Source organism: Tachyglossus aculeatus, chromosome 21, assembly GCF_015852505.1.
Source record: "Tachyglossus aculeatus isolate mTacAcu1 chromosome 21, mTacAcu1.pri, whole genome shotgun sequence".
Classification (NCBI taxonomy): Eukaryota; Metazoa; Chordata; class Mammalia; order Monotremata; family Tachyglossidae; genus Tachyglossus; species Tachyglossus aculeatus.
This window is the reverse complement of record NC_052086.1, coordinates 67,752,279-67,776,135: the sequence shown is the minus strand read 5'-3', so window position 1 is coordinate 67,776,135 and position 23,857 is coordinate 67,752,279. Positions and strand designations below refer to the sequence as shown.

At 45.6% G+C, this 23,857-nt stretch overlaps 2 protein-coding genes across 3 annotated transcripts in view; one reads left to right on the top strand and one right to left on the bottom strand.

Moving 5' to 3' along the window:
* The window catches only part of LOC119942430 (acyl-coenzyme A synthetase ACSM4, mitochondrial-like), a 30,054-nt gene extending 18,113 nt beyond the window's left edge, over positions 1 to 11,941 (top strand). For both annotated transcript variants that reach the window (XM_038763241.1, XM_038763240.1), the window contains exons 6-14: positions 1,056 to 1,212; positions 2,334 to 2,413; positions 2,974 to 3,097; positions 5,088 to 5,168; positions 5,435 to 5,536; positions 5,675 to 5,802; positions 5,922 to 6,021; positions 7,651 to 7,770; positions 11,376 to 11,941. In XM_038763241.1, coding sequence (XP_038619169.1) covers positions 1,056 to 1,212; positions 2,334 to 2,413; positions 2,974 to 3,097; positions 5,088 to 5,168; positions 5,435 to 5,536; positions 5,675 to 5,802; positions 5,922 to 6,021; positions 7,651 to 7,770; positions 11,376 to 11,462 — 979 coding nt within the window. In that variant the 3' untranslated portion in view covers positions 11,463 to 11,941. The remainder of the gene's footprint in view (positions 1 to 1,055; positions 1,213 to 2,333; positions 2,414 to 2,973; positions 3,098 to 5,087; positions 5,169 to 5,434; positions 5,537 to 5,674; positions 5,803 to 5,921; positions 6,022 to 7,650; positions 7,771 to 11,375) is intronic.
* Positions 11,942 to 14,534: 2,593 nt separating this feature from the next.
* On the bottom strand, positions 14,535 to 20,326 carry THUMPD1 (THUMP domain containing 1). Its single transcript, XM_038763517.1, has 4 exons — positions 20,090 to 20,326; positions 17,713 to 17,884; positions 16,722 to 16,970; positions 14,535 to 16,168 (listed from the first exon to the last, which is right to left on the bottom strand). The coding sequence occupies exons 1-4, from the start codon at positions 20,324 to 20,326 to the stop codon at positions 15,747 to 15,749; spliced, it is 1,080 nt and encodes a 359-aa protein (XP_038619445.1). The 3' UTR covers positions 14,535 to 15,746.
* Positions 20,327 to 23,857: the final 3,531 nt, after the last annotated feature.

The following is a 23,857-nucleotide window of genomic DNA, read 5'->3' as shown; positions in this document are numbered from 1 at the left end:
GCCGGGATTCGAACCCATGACCTCTGACTCCAAAGCTCATGCTCTTTCCACTGAGCGATTTGTTAAGCGTTCACTATGTGCCAGGCACTGTTCTAAGCACTGAGGTGAATACAAGCAAATTGGGTTGGAAACGTTCCCTGTCTCACATGTCTCAATCCCCATTTTCCAGATGAGGGAACAGAGATCCAGAGAAGTGAAGTGACTTGCCCAGGGCCACACAGCAGACAAGTGGCAGAGCTGGGATTAGAACCCAGGTAGCATTCATTATGATCCAGTGTCCCATTCCCCATTTTGACCCATTGACATTATGGAGAAGCAATATGATCTACTGGATAGTGCACGGGCCTGGGAGTAAGAACGACCTGGGTTCTAATTCTGGCTACATCACTTGCCTGCTCTGTGACCTTGGCCAAGTCCCTTCACTTCATTGTGCATCAGTTCCCTTATCTGGAAAATGGGGATGAAGACTGTGAGCCCCATGTGGGACAAGGACCATGTCCCACCTGATTAGTTAGTATCTATCCCAGCATTTAGTACAGTTCCTGGCATATAGTAAGCACTTAACAAATACCATAAAAAAATGCCATTGGAAGAAAAAAAGAGTGGGGGGGTTGACCTATCCAGCTGAAATGGTCTGGCCTTTAGCTAGCTCCAAGTTCATCTCCATCCCCAGGCCCCATCCCCATCAATCAAATGATATTTATCAAGTGCTTATTGTGTGCAGAGCACTGTACTAAACATTTGGAAGAGTACAAGAGGGTGGGTAGCCCTGCCCTCAAGAATCTTGCGGTCTCACCTTCCTGGGCAGTGTGATTCAGGGGCAGACCATGGATGGGCTCTGATTCCATTGCTGCCTCTGCCCCTAAGTCACCAGTACCTTTTGGGGAAAACTGAAATGAGCATTGGAATGACATTATTCCACTAGCAGGAAATTTGTGAGAAAAACATTATAGATGTAGAAATTTAAGGCTACCTCCTCCCAGGGCCACCCTGACTTGTCTTCCAGAAGAGGAATGGAGTTCAAGGATGTTTTTAATCTTCCCCATCTTGCTCAGGTACTGGCTGGATTTGAGCCCCTCAGACATCATATGGAACATGGCAGACACTGGCTGGATCAAGGCAGCCATTGGCAGTGTTTTTGCTTCGTGGCTTCAGGGAGCGTGTGTCTTTGTGCACAGCATGGATCAGTTTGATGCGGAAACCTTCCTAGATGTAAGAGTGATCATCGCTCCCTTGGTTTATCCTTTAAGCTCTCCTATTGCACCCAGGAAAACCACAAACTAATGATTGCTCAGGATGTGGAGCTTTAGGGAGTATTAGAGTCTTGTCTTAAGAGTGGCGGAACGGTTGTTTAGCTAGAGAATTGATATCCTCAACAGTGTGCAAAGTTGATACCCTCCAGAATACTCAGGTGTTATTCTGGCAGCTTACAGCTTATTTTTCTGGCTCTGCTACTGTCGCTCAAGGTTGTTGTCACCAAAGAGACCCAACCCAAGAAACAATGATCATGATCCAACCGTCTCAAGCCTAAAGAAATATTTTGATTACGTGAAACCAGGAAAATCCCTGACAAAGCCAGACTCCTTGGGTCAGGTGCCCAGATCACCTTTCTCCTACAAAGGCCCATCTGTTCTCCCTCTACTTCTCACTTGGCTGACGCTGCTCAGCAGAGCCCCAGTTCACTCTCTGCTCTAAGTCATGTGGGACTGGAGGGACATTTCAGTAGATTTAGGTTCCCCCACATCTTTAAGAACCACGATGCAGTCCTGGGCTTCTCTGATGGGTGGTACTGAATCTGAAATCAGCTATAGGGAGTAATTCATTCATTTCAAAAGGAAAAAGCAGCAGGGAGTTATTTTGGACCTCTCATTTGGCAGAGGGGTAAGTCACCAGTCAGGGTGACTCTGTCGCCTCAGGAGATTTGAATTTCTGTCCCTCCCTGCCCCCACTTCCCTGCCTCTGACTGCAAGGTCCTTGATTCAGCCTTTAGGTTCTCCGGACTGTGATCATTTTGTCTTACCCGACTTCCCTAAACAAAATCCTGGGAAGATTTTTGAGGAGCTAATCGTAAAGCTCTTTACTAATGTGAGAAATGCTGACAATCAAAAAAGACTCAAACACATAGATCCAGAAATGATGAACTTCAGGGAAACTAGTAAACACAGAGAAGTTAGACCTAGGAGGCTGAATATGCTTCAGTGTGTGGAATTGTTGGTGGGGTGTGGCAGAACTTCAAAGGGAATTTTTGAGGTTTGAAACTCTCAACCTCTTTCTTGATCTTTGTTCACACGTTTGTCTATTTGTAATTTTTCCTCTGTCTGTCTCTTGCCTAGACTCTCACCACCTTTCCCATCACCACCCTGTGTAGTGCTCCTACAGTCTTCCGGATGCTCGTGCAGAAAGATCTCAAGAGGTACTGGACAAAGTCTTTTCTCTGTGACCACACAGAAAAGCTGTAACTCGGCCTTCCAGGTAGCCACTGATTGTTCATACTAATCAGTAGTGGTAGTAGTAATACTAATGACACGTCTTGGACACTTTCAATCAGGTAAAGAGAACTGGTTTTATTTCGTGTCCTATCTATGTGGACAAGGAGAAGGGGAGGGAAAGGGTACAGGAGGGGGGAAGTCTTACTTCCCCACACTGTGCCAAAAGTCAGTCGATTGCATTTATTGAGCTCTTACTGTGTCTCCCCCTCTCTAGACTGTGAGGTCATTGTGGGCAGGAAATATCACTGTTTACTGTGTATTGTACTTTCCCAAGTGCTTAGTTCAGTGCTCTACACACAGTAAGCACTTAATAAATACAAATGAATGAATATAACAGAGTGGGTAGACCCATTCCCTGCCCACAAGTTTACAGTCTAAAAGGGGAGATTAATTACCATAGCAGATTAAAAGTTTAAAGAGCCTGGAAATCTAACGAAAATGTCTTTTCCCCGGGGTGACCCCATACAACTCGGACATTTTGAAGGTATAAATTCAAGAGCCTGAGACACTGCCTGACTGGAGGGGAGCCCCTGAACCCTGAAGTGCGGGAGCAATGGAAGAGCCAGACGGGGCTGGAGCTGTACGAAGGCTATGGACAGACTGAAGTGGTACATGTCGATGACCTGTTTCTAGTTCACAGATAACATTCACTTTGATACACCGAGCCCAATTCCCCGCAAGTACAGGCCCTGACAACAACGGACACAGTAGCACTCCAGAAAAACCAGGAGTCCCTGGGTCTACTGCCCTGTGAATGAGGGTAGGGCCAGGGGAAATACACCATGCTGCTTCTGTGCTGGAATAGACAGAACAGGGGCTTGGCAGTCAGAAGATCACGGGGTCTAATTCTGATCCTCCACTTGTCTGCCGTGAGACTTTGGACAAGTCACTTCACTTCTCTGTGCCTCAATTACCTCATCTGTAAAATGGGGATCAAGACCGTGAGCCCCACGTGGGACAGGGACTGTGTACAACCCCATTTGCACGTATCCACGCCTGTACTTAGTACAGTGCCTGGCACATAAGAAGGGCTTAACAAATACCATAGTTATTATTATTAGCTACCATAGCTTCCACCAACCAGCTAAGCTGCCATGGAGTCCCCAGAAGTGAAAGCCTACTCCTATAATAATAATTGTGGTCTTTGTTAAACATTTACCATATGCCAAGCACTACGGCAGATGCAAGTTAATCAGATCAGAGTCCCTGACCTACATGGTGCTCATGGTCAGAAGGAGCAGGGAGATTAGGTAATATTTAATCCCCATATTACTGATGAGGAAATTGAGGCACAGAGATGGGAAGTGACTTGCTCAAAGTCAAACAGCAGGCAAATGGTAGAGCAGAATTAGAACCCAGGTCCTCTGACTCCCAGGCTTTTGCTCTTTCCACTAGGCCATGCATCCTTCCTTCCATACTTCTTGTCAAGGAAAGTGGGCTTCTCCCTGTCTCCGCAGTCTAGGTTTCCACAAGGAAGAAGTTCTTATTTAAATTAATATCATTTTTATAAGAAACAGGAGAACCAAATTTTTCCTGACGTAGGGGCACTGAAAAATGTTCCTAAGGAAACCATGAGTACTCGAGGCCAAGGAAAGTTATTAACTCATGCTGTGAACATTTCTGAATGGGTTTTACTCCTGCAACACATAGACATGTCAGATTCCTGAAATGGTTGCTTTTGGCTGGGACTATGGATCCCACCTTGGCCTTTTCAGCCACACAGCCACTCTTAAGTCTTCAAATGAGAGGGACAACTCAATCTACAATGCTTTTAGAAATACCGTGTTGCATAATAAAAATGATTTTGTGCAGCACGATAGCAATATTTGCTAATCAATCACTGGTATTCATTGGGCACTTACTGTGTGCAGAGCACTATACTAAAGCATTTACTATGTGCCTAGCATTTTACCAAGTGCTGGAGTGAAAAGAGATTATCAAGTCAGATACAGTTCCTGTCTCGCCTGGAGTTCACAGTCTAATGGGGAGAGTCTAATAATAATTAGTATTACCTTTAATCCCCATTTTACAGATGAGGAGGCTGAGGCACAGAAAAGTTAAGTGATTTTCTCAAGGTCACACAGCAGGAGTGTGATGGAGCTGGGACTAGAACTCAGGTCCTTTAACTTCCAGGCTCAAGCTCTTTCCACTAGGCCACCCTGCTTCTCAGTGGTAGTCTTCCTGACATACTGACTTCACTACCAAAGCAAAGAGGAGGTTATGAGCAATTATCCAGTGAATGCAGGTCAGTGTAGCCAGCCAGTTTGGGTCTTGGAACTTGAAATATTGGTCTACACCGAACCCAAGTAATCAGATCATTTTTCAGGCCTCTACTCGCACTGTGCTCTGTAAAACTGACCAAGGAATGAGTTAGGTGCTTTGGTGTTTCTGGAGATTCAAGGTTTAGCCCATCAGGGTGCCAGACAACAAATTACCGACCTGCTAAAAAACATTAAACAGTGCTCCAGGAGTCTGGAAGAATTAACACAGCTCAGAAAGTGCCTAATTCAGGGAGAACTTGGGAACATAGTAAAGGTAGCTTCTGTTTTGTGTCCCAAATAAAGACCACAAACTTACACCCAAATTTCTTCTTGACAGGGGATGATCTGCGTCAATCAAAAAGGGAAGGAAATTAAACCTGGTTCCATGGGGTTAGGCGTTGTTCCCTATGACGTCCAGGTAGGTGGAGAATCCTGTGACTGCTCTGACTGAGGGGAAGTCATCATGCCATTACGTTTGGATTTTTAATTCCCACTTATCCTTAAGTTATTTTAATGTCCATCTCCCTCTCTAGACTGTAAACTCCTTGTGGGCAGAGAATGTTTCTGCTATCTCTGTTAAAGTGTACTCTCCCCAGTGCTCTGCACACGGTAGATGCTCAATAAATACTACTGATTGATTGATGAAAGGGAGACTTGCAAAGAAAAATATTTTTGTTCTTCTAGATTATAGATGAAAACTGTAATATTCTGCCAGCTGGGAAAGAAGGAGACATTGCACTCAGAGTGAAGACCACGAGGCCCTTTTGTTTCTTCTCAGAATATGTGGTATGGAAACTTGGAATGAGATGATTCTGGAATTTTAAAATCTTGTTCAGAAAGTTGTCCCACAGTCAGTGACTGGGATCTCAGTCTGCCCATGTTCTAGTCAAAATAAAATTGTTTTCTTCCTTCTACGATTTCCAGGATAATCCCGAGAAAACAGCGGCTTCCATGAGGGGAAGTTTTTACATTACCGGGGACAGAGGGGTGATGGACAAAGATGGCTATTTCTGGTTCGTCGGCAGAGCTGACGACGTCATCATATCGTCTGGGTGTGTACATCTGGCCCACTTACGGTCTGGCAATTGGCCGACCAAAGACAAAAGGATGTTTTCTACACGCGGCTCGGAGGCCCAGGAGGGTGTTTCTTGAGCTCATTTTTCTATTCTAGGTATCGCATTGGACCTTTCGAAGTGGAAAGTGCTCTGATTGAGCACCCAGCTGTGGTAGAGGCGGCAGTGGTCAGCAGTCCAGATCCCATCCGAGGAGAGGTAAAACAGATACACTTGATTAAAAAGAACAGAATCCATGGCTCCATATCTAATTATTGTATTGTACTCTCCTAAGTGCTTAGTACAGGGCTCTGCACATAGTATTCAAAAAATACCATTAATTGATCGATTAATCACAGATGCCACTCACTTCCCTACTAAAATAATATCTTCTCCAAGATTAAGCCCTCATTTCCCCTATTCACCCTCCCTTCTGCATCCCCTATGCGCTTGGATTCATAACCCTGAAGCACTTGCTATTTTACCCCATAATATTTATGTGCATATCCTTATACTCTCCCTTCTAGTCTGTAAGCTCCTTGTGGGCAGGGATTGTGTCCACCAACCCTATCATATTGTACTCTCCCAAGGACTTAGTACATTGCTCTGTACTCAGTAAGAGCTCAATAAATAGCATTGAATGATTGAGATGCCATCTCAAGTGTATCCTTTTAAAGGTGAGAATAACTCAGTGTTTTCAAAAGTGTATGTGAGGGAAATGCATGTTTGTGTCAAGTGTATACAGTTAGAAGTAGAGTGATCTGAGTACCCGATTTGTTTGTATCCACTCCAGCACTTGGTACAGTGCCTGGCATCTAGTAAGCACTCAACAAATACCATAATGATGATTATCATTACTACTGAGTCTTCAAGACTATTACATAAATGTAAGACTATATTCGTGAAGGCTTTTCCTTTCTTCTTCTCTGCTCTATCTTTTTTTAATGGTATTTATTAAGCACTTGCTATGTGCCAGGCACTCAAGTAGATACAAGCTAATCAGGTTGGACAGAGTTCCTGATCCACGTAGGGCTCACACCCTTAATCCCCGTTTTAGATGAGGAAACAGAGGAACAGAGAAGTTAAAATGACTTGCCCAAGGTCATAAAGCAGACAAGTGGAGGAGCTGGGATTAGAATCCAAATCCTTCTGATTGCCAGGCCCGTGCTCTTTCCCCTAGGCCATGTTGAGTGCTTACTGTGTACAGAACACTGTTAATAATAATAATAATGATGGTGTGTGTTAAGTGCTTACTATGTGCCAAGCATTGTTCTAAGAGCTGGGATAGATACAAGGTTGTCAGGTTGTCCCACGTGGGCTCACAGTCTTAATCCCCATTTTACAAAAGAGATAACTGAGGCACAGAGAAGTTAAGTGACTTGCCCAAAATCACACAGCTGACAAGTGGCAGAGCTGATTCTGAGCACTGGGGAGAGTATTATCATCATTATTATTGTACTTGGTAAACACGTACTATGTGCCAAGCACTCTTCTAAGCACTGGAATAGATACCAGTTAATCAGGTTGGACACAGTCCCTGTCCCACATGGGGCTCACAGTCTTAATCCCCATTTTACAGATGAGGTAACTGAGGCCCAGAGAAGTTAAGTGACTTGCTCACGGTCACATAGCAGACATGTGGCGGAGCTGGGATTAGAACCCAGGTCCTTCTGACTCTCAAGCCTGTGTTCCAACCACTAGGCAACACTGCTTCTCTAGTATGTACAATTCAATAGAGTGGGTAGACCTGAATCCTGCCCTCAAGGAGCTAAATTCTGTGGGATTGAGGTTGGGATCTTTAATGGGCGGTAAAAGCAAAATTAAATCTAATGGATTTTTCACTTGCAGGTGGTGAAAGCTTTTGTGGTCTTGTCTGGGCCCTTTAAATCTTTAAATACAGAGAAATTAACTCTTGAGCTTCAGAATCATGTGAAAACAGTGACTGCTCCGTACAAATATCCCAGGAAGGTAAGTACCTCGGCCATCAACCAGAGACCAGGGACTAATCCAATCGGTTTGGGTTATTACTATCAGGAGAGGCCACCCAATAGGTGATCATCCCTCAGTGCATAGCTAAGGAAGCAGGTCACATCTGGAGCACTGAAAATGTGGCTTATAAAAGCTGCACGGCTCTGGGCTCTGTCCTGGGTTAGGAAAGGGAGCCAGAGGCAGACAACCACATAAACATATACTGGAAGTCACGGACAGACAAATATAGGGAACGCATCCACCAAAACTGCTGTATTGTACCCTCCCAAGCATTTAGTACAGTGCTCTGCACACAGAAAGCGCTCAGTAAATACCACTGATTGACATATGGAAGAGGAGCTGTGTAGAGCTGATTTCTCTAAGCCCGCTAACTGTGATACCAAATTCCCTGCCTGCACTTATGTTTCCAATTGCAAGCCATTTAAACAGCAAAGACATCCCGAAAGAGTTCATTTTTTTCCAACAAGCAGCTCCGGGATCGTGAGCGCACTGTGCCTGAGCCCAGATTTGTGGCTTTATCCAGCAAGGGGTGAACAAAAATTCCCAAATGGGGGCTAGTGAACCAGCATCAGTTGCTGATTCACTGGAACTGCATCTGGTTTTACTTCCAGGTTCAGTCATTAGTAGCCGCAGAGCTGTTGATCAGAATGTGCTTTTATAGATGGGGTCATCCCAGAGGGTTGGGGGACGTGTCAAACAAGGTTCATCACTCCTGCTCTGTTGCTCTGGTCTGCAGACTCAGACCCTGGAACAGGAACCTTCGCCGGGAGTCTCCTCCCTTCCACTTTCTCCTCTAGTAATAATAAAAATTATGATATTTGTTAAGAGCTTTCTATGTGCCAAGCACTGTACTAAACACTGAGGTAGACACAAGATAATCAGGTTGGACACAGTCCCTCTCCCTTATGGGGCTCAGAGTCTAAGTAGGAGGGAGTAGGGCTTTATCCCCATTTTACAGATAAGGAGACTGAGGCACAGAGAAGTTCAGTGACTTACCCAAGGTCACATAATAGGCAAATGGTGGAGTCAGGATTAGAACCTAGGTTCTCTGACTCTCAGGCCATGCTCTTTCCACTGAGCCACCCTGCTTTCCTGCCTTCTCGCCCTCTTCCCACCCCACCACCAATAATAATAATAGTAACTGTGGTATTCGTTAAGCGCTTATTATGCACCAGGCACTATACTAAGCGCTGGGGTGGCTTCAGGAAAATCAAGATGGACACAGTCCCTGCCCCATGTGTGGCCCACAATCTTAATCCCCAATTTACAGATGAGATAACTGAGGCCCGGAGAATTTAACTGACTTTGCCAAGGTCTCACAGCAGACGTGTGGCAGAGCCGGGATTAGAACTCAGGTCCTTCTGATTCCCAGGCTCATGCTCTATCCACTAGACCACGCTGCTGCTCACCTCAGGGGACAGAGGCAGGTATGGGAGAATGGGTCCCAAACTTGGACACATTACCATACTTTTAGACAAGGATTTACCACTGCAACTATAGCCAAAAGCTTCTGGCCGGGCATAGCTGCTAAAGTAGCAATGATCATCAGGACCAAGAGAAGGTTAAAATTTCTGCAATCACCTGACACTGCCACTCTGCTTCTAGCTGGACTCCCCAATAATAACTATGTTTTTTGCTAAGCACTTACTACGTGCCAACCACTGTACTGAGCACTGGGATAGATACAATATAATTAAGTCAGGTTAGTTCACTCTCCCACAAGGGGCTCACAGTTATTATTATGGTTTTTGTAAGCACTTACTATGTAAGAACTGCCCTAACCTCTGGGCAGTTAATCAGATCAGACACAGGCCCTGTCCTATGTGGGGCTCACAATCTAAGTAATAATAATAATAATAATGGTATTTGTTAAGTGCTTAACTATGTGCCAGGCACTGAACTAAGCGCTGGAGTGGATACAAGCAGATCGTGTTGGACACAGTCCCTGTCCCACATGGGGCTCCCAGTCTCGATCCCCATTTTACAGATGATGTAACTGAGGCCCAGAGAAGTAAAGTGATTTGTCCAGGGTCACACAGCAGACAAAGGGCGGAGCTGGGATTAGAACCCATGATCTTCTGATTCCCATGCCTGTGCTCTATCTACTATACCACGCTGTTTCTCCCTAGAGTTCTCAGCTCCATCCGGAGCCCAGCAAAAAGCAGAGCAGCAGAATTGGGTGGCTTGGGTGGGAGCTATTGGTCCCCTGCTTCTCACACCATCACAGTGGGGGACCAACTCATCCCTCAGATTCCTCGGAGGTGTGTTGGGATTACGATAAGAGTTATCAAGAGTTATCATTACTATCAGAGTTAAGTTATTTTCACTAGAAGAGTTGTCATTTGCAGATTTTTTTTTATGTTAAAGTGCTTACTATGTGCCAGGCACTGTACTAAGTACCGAGGTAGATACAAAAGAACCAGGAGAGGACGGAGTCTGTGAAGCCAAGGTCGTATAGCGTGTTGAGGAGAAGGGGGTGGTCCACGGTGTCGAAGGCAGCTGAGAGGTCAAGGAGGATTAGAATAGAGTTTGAGCCATTGGATTTGGCAAGCAGGAGGTCATTGGTGACCTTTGAGAGGGCAGTTTCCGTAGAACGTAGGGGACGAAAGCCAGACTGGAGGGGGTCGAGGAGAGAGTTGGTGTTGAGGAATTTGAGGCAGCGCGTGTAGACGACTCGTTCAAGGAGTTTGGAAAGGAATGGTAGGAGGGATATGGGGCGATAACTAGAAGGTGAGGTGGGGTCAAGAGAGGGTTTTTTTTGGATGGGAGAGACATGGGCATGTTTGAAGGCAGAGGGGAAGGAACCAGTGGAGAGTGAGCGGTTGAAGATGGAAGTTAAGGAGGGGAGAAGGGACGGAGTGAGAGATTTCATGAGATGAGAGGGAATGGGGACAGAAGCACAGGTGGCCGGAGTAGCACTTGAGAGGAGGGAGGAGAGCTCCTCTGAGGATGCTGCTGGGAAGGATGGGAGAGTAGCAGAGAGTGTTGAGAGCCGGGGGGTTGGAGATCATGGATTCTAAACCCAGTTCCACCACTTATCAGCTGTGTAACTTCAGGCAAGTCACTTAATTTCTCTGTGCCTGTAACCTCATCTGTGAAATGGGGATTAAGACTTGTAATGCCCCACATGGGACAACCTGATTACCTTGTATCTACGCCGGTGCTTCTAACAGTGCTTCACACATAGTAAGCTCTTAACAAATACCATCATTATTATTATTCATGTCATCATTATCCTCATCGAGGCCTTTTGAGCACCCAGTGCTTAGTACAGTGCCTGCACATAAGTGCTTAACAAATATCACAATTATGATTATTTTTATTCTCTCCAAAAATAATCTCAGTGGCCAAATTGGGAGCAGCTGAGGAGGGGTGGGGCGGTGTTGTGAGGAAACACAGAACTTCTCTCCAAGGATAATCTCAATGGTCCAATTGAGTCCTTAAAGCTCTTTCAGATATTCCAGAAAATTATTCAGTCCCAGCCTCTTGGTGTTGCCCCAACACCTGCATTGAATGAAGTGGTAACAGCATCAATTCGAAATAGACTAAATCACTGGTTTGGGAATTTTTTTTTTCTTTAACAGGTGGAATTTGTCACAGAGCTACCAAAGACCATCACGGGAAAAATTCAGCGGAATGTACTGAGAAAACAAGAGTGGGGACAAGCCTAGCCTGACCAGGAAACTGAGAAAGTATCTGTTTAAATAGCCGCTTTTATTTTCTCTTACTTCTGCTGATTCTGATATTACTAAGGTCCAATGAGCAGGCACTACTGCTATTTGCTGTAGTGCCAAATGGGGTAAAATTTAAAATGAGTTTTTAGTTAAGAAATTGAAACCTTAAATTTCTCATCTTCATCTTATTTGGTACGATTTGATCAACAGAATCTCTTTAAATATTTGGAAAATGAATTGTTCAACTGTTTAAAAGAGGAAGGATTTAATTGGTTAGGGGATAGTCTAAGGAAGATTGAGTTAAATGTTGGAATTAAAAAATGGAGACTGAATCCTCATTTTTATTTTATTGAAACTGTTCGAGTATCTTCAGCTGGTTATTGCAAAGCAAATCATTGCTTCAACACTAATTCAGTGCCTGCTGAAAAGATTGGGAAGGATTACAATACAATTGCATGTTTTGGACCTAAAATAGATCAATCAGTTGTATTTATTGAGCACTTACTGAGGGCAGAGCACTAAGTACTTAGTACTAAGCACTTCATCATCATCATCGATCGTATTTATTGAGCGCTTACTGTGTGCAGAGCACTGTACTAAGCACTTGGGAAGTACAAGTTGTACTCACTTGGGAGAGTACAACAAAATAAGACATTCCCTGCCCACAGCAAGTTTACAGTTTAGAGGGGAACTGCATATAGGGCTGACTTAGGCATTTCTTCCCCTGTTGAACAGGCCCTAACAATAATAACAATAACTGTGGTACTCGTTCAGTGCTTACTGTATGCCAAGCGTAGTACTAACCGCCGGGGTAGATAAAAAATAATCGGGTCAGGCACAGGTCCTGTTCCACATGGGGCTCACAGTCTAAGAGGGAGAACAGGTATTGCATCCTCATTTTGCAGATTTAGGAGGCAGAGAGAAGGCAAATGACTTGCCCAAAGTCACACTGCAGGTGAGTGGCAGAGCTGGGACTAGAATTAGGGTCTTCTGACTCTTAGGCCTGTGCTCTTGCCAATGACCCCTACTGCCGGGTTGCATCCCTCTTCCCACCCAGAGATTAGTTCCGACAGACTAGGTTTGGGAGGGATGAAGTAGCCTGTGTGCCAGTGAAATGTGGTGTTCTAGAAACACTAATAATTAAGACATTTATTTATTAAGAACTCACTATGTGCTTTACCCTGGAGCCGAACCAAGGTTATCAGATCGGACGCATTCCCCGTTCCCCACAGGTCTCAAAACTCTTATCTCACCCCCATTTCGCAGACAGGGAGACAGGCCCAGAGAGGTTAGGTGACTTGCCCAAGGTTACACAGCAGGCCAGTGGCAGAGCTGGGACTCAAAACCCAGTCTTGTGCTCTTTCCTCAGGCTAAGCTGCCTCAGAGACTATTTGAAGATTCCAATTACAGATCCCAAAGCCACTGGTTTTGACTTTAAGCCTGTCTACGACCAAGCAGCGTGTCCGGGGATCTACCTAATGGCCACGGTAGGGCTTTAATTCCTCAATTCCATAAGACATTTTTTTCCACAGTCCCACTCAGTGTACTTTCCATAGTACGTTTGAGGTTGAATTTCTGCAACGCTTTCTTGTAGACGATCTCTAATTTGTCTAATGGTCTCATCTGTCATAACTGGTGAATTATGTGGACTTCAGTTGGCTTTTACTGAAGACCCCCTTTGTAGCCAAGTATGGTTTAGGGGCCTGACTTGTTCAGCTGGTATGTTGATTTGCCAACTTGTACTTCCCAAGCGCTTAGTACAGTGCTCTGCACAGTAAGCGCTCAATAAATACAATTGATTGATTGATTAAAAATGTAGTTCAGCTCATAGAATAGCACTACTACCCGAGTTCGCCCCAACTGCATGGCAAGGAAAACTATTCAACTGCTAGATTGACCATGACAGTTTCTCATTCCTAATTGTGGTATTTAAGTGCCTATTTTGCGCCAAGTACTGTACCAAGAACTGGGATAGATAGAAGATAATCAAGCAGCCACAGTCCTGCATCATATTTAAACAGAACAGGCACTGAATCCTGATTACACAGATGAGGGAACTGAGGCACTAAGAAATTGTGACTTGCCCAACATCATGGTAGGCAAGTGGCAGAGCCAGAATTAGAACCCTTCGACTCCCTTTAAGCACCATAGGGTGAAAAGCAGAACATAGGCCTAGGAGTCGGAGGACCTGGGTTCTAGTCCTGGCTCTGTCTGCTGGGCGACCTTGGCCGAGAAACTTAACATCTCTGTGACTCAGTTACCTCATCTGTAAAATAGTAAGTAAAGGTGTGAGTCCCATGTGGGACAGGGACTGTGTCTAACCTGATTGTCTTTAAAAAAAGAACAAAAGTCCATGCTCTTTCCCCTAGGCCACGCTGCTTCTGCTCTGGAGCCATTTTTAGAATGATACTGAAGTTACGCACTCTTAGACCCAATTCCAGGAATCGCAGGAGGTTGCAGCTGTAGGAGGGAAAGGAACATTCATCCATCTGCAGATGCCACCGGGAGTGGAGTGATATCAGTCAGTGGTATTAACTGAGTGCTTACTGTGTGATGAGCACTGTACTAAGTGTTTGGGAGAGTACTACACATCAGATTTGGTAGTTAAATTCCCTGCCTACAACAAATTTAGTCTAGAGGGGGAGACAGACATTAATAGAAATAAGTTATGGACTTATGTTCCTCCAATCCTGGTTTTTTACAACCCACAGGACCACCTTGAGGTTTCTTATAAACTAAATTTCCCAGGCCTCGTGGAAAGACCACGGGCCTGGGAGTTAGAGGCCCTGGGTTCTAATCCCAGCTCTGCCCTGTGTCTTTCATGTGACCATGGGCAAGTCATTTAACTTCTCCGTGCTTCAGTTACCACATCTGTACAATGGGGGATTAAATCCTATTTCCTCCTACTTAGACTGTGAGCCTCATATGGAACAGGGACTGTGTCCAACCAGATTATCTTGTATCTACCCCAGTGCTTAGAACAGTGCTTGGCACATAGTAGGCACTTGACAAGTACCATTAAAAAAAAAAGCCAAACCAAAAGCAAAAAAAAAACACCCCACACATCAATCACTAAAGAGAAGTTTATTTTCAAATTTCTTAAAAGGAACTGTGAACACTGAGAAACATTACAGGCATATTTGCCAGTAATCAGTCACAAAATCAAAATGAGAAAGTACACCGTTGAGCATTGCTGACTTTTAAAATCATACTGAACAAGTTACCTTCAGGCATACTTTGCAACAAGAGTTTACACACTCTTCTCTACCCGGCAAAAACAAGTTAGCAAACCACTAAAATGAAGTGGAGCTGTTGAGTTAACCGATCTGAGTTCCAAGGTTTAAAAAACAAAACCATTCAATTCTCACCCCATCTTGGAATCTGTCGCTTAAAACTGCAATGTTGGTGTCCAAACAGCCTGGGAAACTGAAAGCCCATGCTGAATGGCAAATATCTTCAACACCAAGCACTGCAGAGTACCAAGAATTACTAACGGGGAAGATCTGTTTACGTGAGATTTTTTTTTTTAATCACATAGCCAATATAAAAACTCAGAAACAAACATGAATGGTATTAAAATAACTTTCAGAAATGATCTGAAAAAGGGACCTATCATCCAGGGACCTACGGTGGATAAAAAAACATATATGGCCATTTTTTTTTTACACCTTCTGGTGCTTTTTCTCCCGAGCTCTCAATGTGGGGAAGAGGGGGACGTTCCTGGGCTCATCTCCCCTGTAAAGGAACTAAATATCTCCACCTTGCTAAAAACAAGGATCCAACAGAAAGACCTCAGCCTGCTTTCTCCTCTAAAACCCCTCTCCGTAACGCCTCTGAGGCACTAGTATTTCCTCCACAATCACCACCGTACCTTGGGAGGGCACGTTCAACTAGCAACACAATCTAACAAAGCAGCCCACTGCAGGCCAGCAGTTCTTGAACCAACAAACTTTATACTAGCAAAGCGTCCTTTCTCTTAATTCAGAGGCCCATCCCAAAAGCCCAGTAACCAAACAGTAATAGGAGATTAGGTTGCTGACCTAGAAACTTAACAGTCCTTGAGGCATCCAATAAATACGACTGCTGCTGTTTAGCTGAAAGGAGTTTCTAACTGAACATTTCTGCGTAACCTTTAGCGTTTAGGATCAAGCTTTCCTCCGGAGCCAATTCTGTCATCTGAATTTGAACAGTTCACTTGGAAAGCTGCTGTTGGTTTCTCTCTCCTATCCCGCCCCCTTCCCTCTTTGATTACTTTTTCTTTCCAGGCAGATCACTTTCATCTTATTTGGATTCCTCCCTGTCTTGGCTGCCATTTTCCGGTTTGATTTCCTTCCCGTTTTCTTCTTGGGTTTCGGAAGCTGGGTCTGGCTGCCCCACAACCTTACTGCTCTCTAATACAGTCGGACTACTCTTTTTATCTTCTTCAGCATCACCTTCATTGGATTTGGGCTCCTCCTTTAATTGGGTTTTGTTCTCCAGCTTGGCTCTTTCTCCATTTCCCTCTGGAGCTGCTGCCTGAGCTGGCTTCGTCTGCCCCACCTCCTTGCTACTCTTCACCACCTCCTGAAGGTTATATTTTCTGAACAACATATAATCCTTCACCACACTCAGGCAACAGACAGATTTGATGATTTCTACGATGACCGTGTACTGTGGATTGCTAAGGTCCACTTTGTTTTCAGGATTTAGGTTGCACACTATTCCTGTAACAAAGAAAAAAAAAAAGTCTGAAATGCCATCCCTTATCATTATAATTCTGAAGGAAATTGTTTTCCTCCCTGCCCATTTTGTCTTGCTAGAAAGAGATCTCCCAATATTTTGAGTATATAAGCTTCAAATGAATTAAAATACACCCGCAATTTCCTTTTTGCTACAAAAAGATCCCCCAGTAATATTTTGAGAGCATAACCTTCAAATTAAAATATACCTGCAATTCTTTTGTGAGAGAATCTTCTGAAAATCAACACAAGTAAATCCTCACGTCACTTGTTAAGGCAGGAATGTTTACTTTTGATCTGAAAAAGGTTCATCTCAAAATTCCCCATTTACCAACCTAAAAAAAAATTCCAGCAAGTGCCAGTGAATGGAACTCAAGCGTTGAGAGTTAGGTTGGAAATGTGCCTTTAATATGCTCTTCTTTGGGGTGGGGGGGAAGGAAATTGGTCCATTACCAACAATTTGATCAGTGTGCAATTGCCAGTTTTGAATAACCTACTTACTCAATTATCATTGTAACTGTGTGAAATTCCTACACACCTGCTAATTCTTGGATGACTTCTTCTCTGTTCAAGTGGTTGTTATTACGAGCTTTGTAAGTAATCTGGAATGTTCCTTTATTAGGAACCTTAAACCAAGGTTCCAAGAAGGTCTCAGCGTACTTTTTCATATCTTCTAGGAAAGCCCTGCATGTGCCCGATATGGGCAACATGCGCAAAATAACCCGGGTTTTCTTCTTTTTAGTGGTATACATGTCCTGCAAGATATGATGCACTAGCTTTTCAGGCTCTGCAGAGAGAAAACCACAATGAGTAAAAAACATTTAAGAATGCATTTCTGGCTATGCCCTTCGAAATGAAGAGGCACAGCCTCATTCGCGACAAAGAAAAATAGATCCCCCAAATTACATTTCCATATTCTAGGGATCTTTTCAAACTCGTGTAGTTGCTAGAACTGATAAAATCTGTGTTTGAGAGCATTAGACACATCCATATTCACTGACTGAAAATACTTCCCATAGATCATTATCTTCATTTCAGATCACTACCATAGCCAAGTGAAGAGAGACAGATGGAAAATCTTGAAGAGTTAGATATATTTAAGGGAGACTACCACAATGGAGGGGTAGTAAAAAGACCCTTCCATTAGATCATTTGTTAATTTGGTATTTGTTAAGCGCTTACTATGTGCCAAGCACTGTTAGTATGCTTTTCACCCCATGGAAATAGATCTACAAAACATTTGAGACAGCTATTTCCCCCTCCAGTTGAAGCACCAAAAACAGCTCGAGGAGTGTTTTTCTCCTCCTGCCATTACTCTGAGGAGGGATGAGAGAGATCAGGGAAGAAGCAACTCCAGGGAAGTGAACTTTGTGGTTCTGTCGCTCCTTGTACGTTCCCAAGTGCCCAGTTCAGATCTCTGCTTCCCCAACACCAACAGGCACTCCACAAATACTAAAAGAACAGATGCAAAGCCTCTCACATCCAGAGCTAAATACCCAAGCCTGCCGCTCTGGGCAAGTCAAACACACCTATGCCAAGCGTCCTAATGAAGACCACGTTATTTGCTCCACTCTCCACGGACTGGAATCGTCTTAACTTCATTTCGTTGGAGGCCCGAATCTCACTGACTTCCTTCTTCAAGGCAGCTTCCATGTCATCATCCTCTTCGCTCCCTGGTGGTTTATCATCCTTATCTGTAAACTATTCATAAGAAGTTGAAAGGTTTAAATTTAAAAGGGTGATGCCGCTGAACGTTTAAAACCGGCAATCAAATATTCAGGAGCTCGAGAAGTGTGGGAGAATCCAGAACGGGTCAGATGGCCAATGAAACCTAATTGGAGTGTCAAAGTGCAGACAATTTACAACTGATGGGCACCATTTTTGGGGTGGTGGTGGAGGGCACCTAGCAGAGGAGGTGGAAGGTTAATGAATCGATCATTTCCCGGTACCAATTCAATCTCCCTGGTTCCCTAAAAATGCATCCTCCCCTGAGGAGCTGTTATACCTGCGCTTCTAAACCTTAGCAGGTCCCGATTTTAAGCTAGAATAAAATCACTTAACGATATTACGGTACTTGTTAAGCACTTACTATGTGCCAAGCACTGTTCCAAGTGTTGGGATAGATACAAATTAATCAGGTTGGACACACCCATCTGGGTTACTGGTGGAGAAACGGACGAACAAGAGGCTTTGGGAGTACATCAGGTAAACTCCCAAGATCTGCCTGGGAGCCACTGCTCCGGAGCTCCTTTATTGGGACTCCAGCCTTCAGGTCTGGATCAGAGATCTCCCTAAAACATCTATTCTATTTATTTTATTTTATTTTGTTAGTATGTTTGGTTTTGTTCTCTGGCTCCCCCCCTTTTAGACTGTGAGCCCACTGTTGGGTAGGGACTGTCTCTATATGTTGCCAACTTGTACTTCCCAAGCGCTTAGTACACTGCTCTGCACACGGTAAGCGCTCAATAAATACAACTGATTGATTGATTGATTGAAAGGAAAAGCGGCCTAAAATAGGGCACCTCAGGATGACTGGGCTCCAAGGCCAGACCCAATTTCACATGCGGGTTGAACTCACAGCGTGGACGCTCCTGTTGGCCTTTCCCCGTCACGGGATCAGGGGTCCAGGATTCTCATCCCGGCTCTGCCACTGGCCTGCTGTGTGACCTTTAGCAAGTCCCTTAACCTCTCTGGACCTGTGTCCTCATCAATATTCTCACCCTCACTGCACTCATGTGCACATCTTTAACTTATATGTTACAATTTGTTTACTTATATTAAGGTATGTCTCCCCCTCTAAACTGTAAGCTTCTTGTGGGCAGTGACTATGCCTACCAACTCTGTTGCACTGTACTCTCCCAAGCGCTTAGTGCGCTTAGTACAGTGCTCTGCACACGGTAAGCGCCCAATAAATACGAATGAATGAATGAAAGTTTCCAAGCGCAGCCCCGCCCGCGCTCCCTGCCGGTCACCATTCATTCAATTGTATTTATTGAGTGCTTACCGTGTGCAGGGCCCTTCAAGGCCCTGCTGAAAGCTCACCTCCTCCAGGAGGCCTTCCCAGACTGATCCCCATCCTTCCTCTCCCCCTCGTCCCCCTCTCCATCGCCCCCATCTTACCTCCTTCCCTTCCCCTCAGCACCTGCATATATGTATATATGTTTGTACATATTTATTATTCTATGTATTTATTTTACTTGTGCATATCTATTCTATTTATGTTATTTTGTTAGTATGTTTGGTTTTGTTCTCTGTCTCCCCCTTTTAGACTGTGAGCCCACTGTTGGGTAGGGACTGTCTCTCTATGTTCCCAATTTGTACTTCCCAAGCGCTTAGTCCAGTGCTCTGCACATAGTAAGCGCTCAATAAATACGATTGATGATGATGATGATGATAATGATGCACAGCACTGTACTAAGCGCTTGGGAAGTACAAGTCGGCAACGTAGGCGTGCGCACGCCCCCTGCCGGGCTCCGGGCGCAAAATGGGCCCTCGGGCGCCCCCTGCCGGTCTCCGGGAGTAAAATGGGACCCTGGGCGCCCCCTGCCGGCCGCAAACTGGTTCCTCGAGCGCCCCCTGCCGGCCCCCGGCCCCCAAATAGTTCCTTGGGCGCCCCCTGCCGGCCGCAAACTGGTCCCTCGAGCGCCCCCTGCCGGCCCCCGGGCGCCAAATGGGCCCTTGGGCGCCCCCTGCCGGCCGCAAACTGGTCCCTCGAGCGCCCCCTGCCGGCCCCCGGGCGCAAAAATGGTCCCTTGGGCGCCCCCTGCCGGCCGCAAACTGGTCCCTCGAGCGCCCCCTGCCGGCCCCCGGGCGCCAAATGGGCCCCTGGGCGCCCCCTGCCGGCCGCAAACTGGTCCCTCGAGCGCCCCCTGCCGGCCCCCGGGGGGTCGCGGGGGCCTCCGTCACCTTCTCCGGGCCGTAGAGGAGGTCGCCGTACTCGTTGAGGAGGCTGTAGGCCTCTTCCACGCACTTGCGCTCGTTCATGTTGCAGGTGATGAGGATGCCCTGCAGGCCGGGCTCCAGCTGCCGAGGCCCGCAGCCGCGCCGGGGCCGCTTGGCCGGCAGGAACTGCGCCTTGGAGCGCCGCTTCCCCCCGCTGCTCGGGGCGGGGACGGGGGCCTGCTCCTGCTCCGCCGCCGCCATGAGGACGCTCCCCCCAACCCCGCGGGGCCGGCGCCCGACCACGTGGCGGCACGGCGCGCGGGGATGACGTCACGAGCCTTTCCCGCCGGCGCCCCGACCACGTGACCGCCCGGCCGGGGGCCGACGCCGGGGGGATGACGTCACGGAACCCCCGGCCTTCCCGCGCGCTCTCGTCCTCCGCGCTCCGAGTCCCGCCGGGTCCTAAAGCCCGCCGGGTGGGGGAGATCGTTTCCATGGAAACGAGGCCTGACGCTTCACGCTGGAGACCGCGATGGCTGCAGGGGAGGTTGGACGGAGGAGTTCATGCATTCATTCATTCATTCAGTCGTATTTATTGAGCGCTTACTGTGTGCAGAGCACTGTGCTAAGCGCTTGGGAAATGCAAATTGGCAACACACAGAGACAGTCCCTACCCAACAGTGGGCTTGAGCGCTTACTATGTGCAGAGCACTGTACTAAGCGCTTGGGAAGCCCAAGTTGGCAACATAGAGAGACAATCCCCCCCCCTCCACACCTCCTTCCCTTCCCCACAGCACCTGTATATATGTATATATGGATTTATTACTCTATTTATTTATTTTACTTGTACACACCTATTCTATTTATTTTATTTTGTTAATATGTTTTGTTTTGTTGTCTGTCTCCCCCTTCTAGACTGTGAGCCCACTGTTGCGTAGGGACCGTCTCTATATGTTGCCAACTTGGACTGCCCAAGTGCTTAGTGCAGTGCTCTGCACACAGTAAGCCCTCAATAAATACGATTGATTGATTGACTGATTAGTCCAGTGCTCTGCACACAGTAAGCGCTCAATAAATACGATTGATTGATTGATTGATCCCCCCTCCTCCCCCTCTCCACCCCCCGCCTTACCTCCTTCCCTTCCCCACAGCACCTGTATATATGTATATATGTTTCTACGGATTTATTACTCTATTTTACTTGTACATATCGATTCTATTTATTTTATTTTGTTAATATGTTTTGTTTTGTTGTCTGTCTCCCCCTTCTAGACTGTGAGCCCACTGTTGCGTAGGGGCCGTCTCTATATGTTGCCAACTTGGACTGCCCAAGCGCTTAGTCCAGTGCTCTGCACACAGTGAGCACTCAATAAATACGATTGATTGATTGACTGATTAGTCCAGTGCTCTGCACACAGTAAGCGCTCAATAAATACGACTGATTGATTGATTGATCCCCCCCTCCTCCCCCTCTCCACCCCCCGCCTTACCTCCTTCCCTTCCCCACAGCACCTGTATATATGTATATATGTTTCTACGGATTTATTACTCTATTTATTTTACTTGTACATATCGATTCTATTTATTTTATTTTGTTAATATGTTTTGTTTTGTTGTCTGTCTCCCCCTTCTAGACTGTGAGCCCACTGTTGCGTAGGGACTGTCTCTAGATGTTGCCAGCTTGTACATCCCAAGCGCTTAGTACTAGTGCTCTGCACACAGTAAGCGCTCAATAAATACGATTGATTGATTGATTGACTGATTGATTCCCCCCCTCCACCACCCCCCCGCCTTACCTCCTTCCCTTCCCCACAGCACCTGTATATATGTATATATGTTTGTACGGATTTATTACTCTATTTATTTATTTATTTTACTTGTACATATCTATTGTATTTATTTTATTTTGTTAGTATGTTTGGTTTTGTTCTCTGCCTCCCCCTTGTAGACTGTGAGCCCACTGTTGGGTAGGGACTGTCTCTATGTGTTGCCAACTTGTACTTCCCAAGCGCTTAGTCCAGTGCTCTGCACACAGTAAGCGCTCAATAAATACGATTGATTGATTGATTGATCCCGCCTTACCTCCTTCCCTTCCCCACAGCACCTGTATATATGTATATATGGTTGTACGGATTTATTACTCTATTTATTTATTTTACTTGTACATATCTATTGTATTTATTTTATTTGGTTAGTATGTTTGGTTTTGTTCTCTGTCTCCCCCTTCTAGACTGTGAGCCCACTGTTGGGTAGGGACTGTCTCTATATGTTTCCAACTTGTACTTCCCAAGCGCTTAGTCCAGTGCTCTGCACACAGTAAGCACTCAATAAATATGATGGATTGATTGATTGATCCCCCCCTCCTCCCCCTCTCCACCCCCCGCCTTACCTCCTATCCCTTCCCCACAGCACCTGTATATATGTATATATGTTTCTACGGATTTATTACTCTATTTATTTATTTTACTTGTACATATCGATTCTATTTATTTTATTTTGTTAATATGTTTTGTTTTGTTCTCTGCCTCCCCCTTCTAGACTGTGAGCCCACTGTTGGGTAGGGACTGTCTCTCTATGTTGCCAACTTGGACTTCCCAAGCGCTTAGTCCAGTGCTCTGCACACAGTAAGCGCTCAATAAATACGATTGATTGATTGATTCCCCCCCTCCTCCCCCTCTCCACCCCCCGCCTTACCTCCTTCCCTTCCCCACAGCACCTGTATATATGTATATATGTTTGTACGGATTTATTACTCTATTTCTTTTTTTATTTTACTTGTACATATCGATTCTATTTATTTTATTTTGTTAATATGTTTGGTTTCGTACTCTGTCTCCCCCTTCTAGACTGTGAGCCCACTGTTGGGTAGGGACCGTCTCTGTGTGTTGCCAACTTGTACTTCCCAAGCGCTTAGTACAGTGCTCTGCACACAGTAAGCGCTCAATAAATACGATTGATTGATCCCTACCCAACAGCGGGCTCACTGCCTAGAAGGGGGAGACAGACAACGAAACAAAACATATTAACAAAATAAAATAAATAGAATGAATAGGTACAAATAGAGTATAAATAGAGTGGAAAGAACACGGGCTTGGGAGTCAGAGATCATGGGTTCAAATTCCAACTCCGCCGGCTGACTTTGGGCAAGTCACTTAACTTCTCTGTGCCTCAGTTATCTGTAAAATGGGAATTAAGATTGTGAGCCCTACACAGGACAGCCTCCTATTTATTGAGCGCTTACTGTGTGCAGAGCACTGTACTAAGCGCTTGGGAAGTACAAGTTGGCAACATATAGAGACGGTCCCTACCCAACAACGGGCTCACAGTCACAGTCTAAATACGATTGAACGAATAGAAGGGGTTGACAGACAACAGAACAAAACATTCAGACAGAGGCTGCGCCCCTTGTCTGCTGTGTGACCCTGCGCAAGTCACTTAATGCCTCTGTGCCTCAGTTACCTCATCGGGAAAATGGGGATGAAGACTGGGAGCGCTTAGAACAATGCTTTGCACATAGTAAGTGCTTAATACATGCCATTATTATTATTATTATCACAGGGCCTGCGTCCAATCCGATTGACCTGTATCTACCCCAGCCCTCAGTACAGTGCCTGACACCTTCTTTCAATCGTATTTCCAAAGCGCTACTGAGAGCTCACCTCCTCCAGGAGGCCTTCCCAGACTGAGCCCTCCTTTTTCCTCTCCTCCTCCCTTCCCCATCGCCCCCACTCCCTCCCTCTGCCCTTTCCCCTTCCCCTCCCCACAGCCCTTGTGTATAATGTACATATTTAT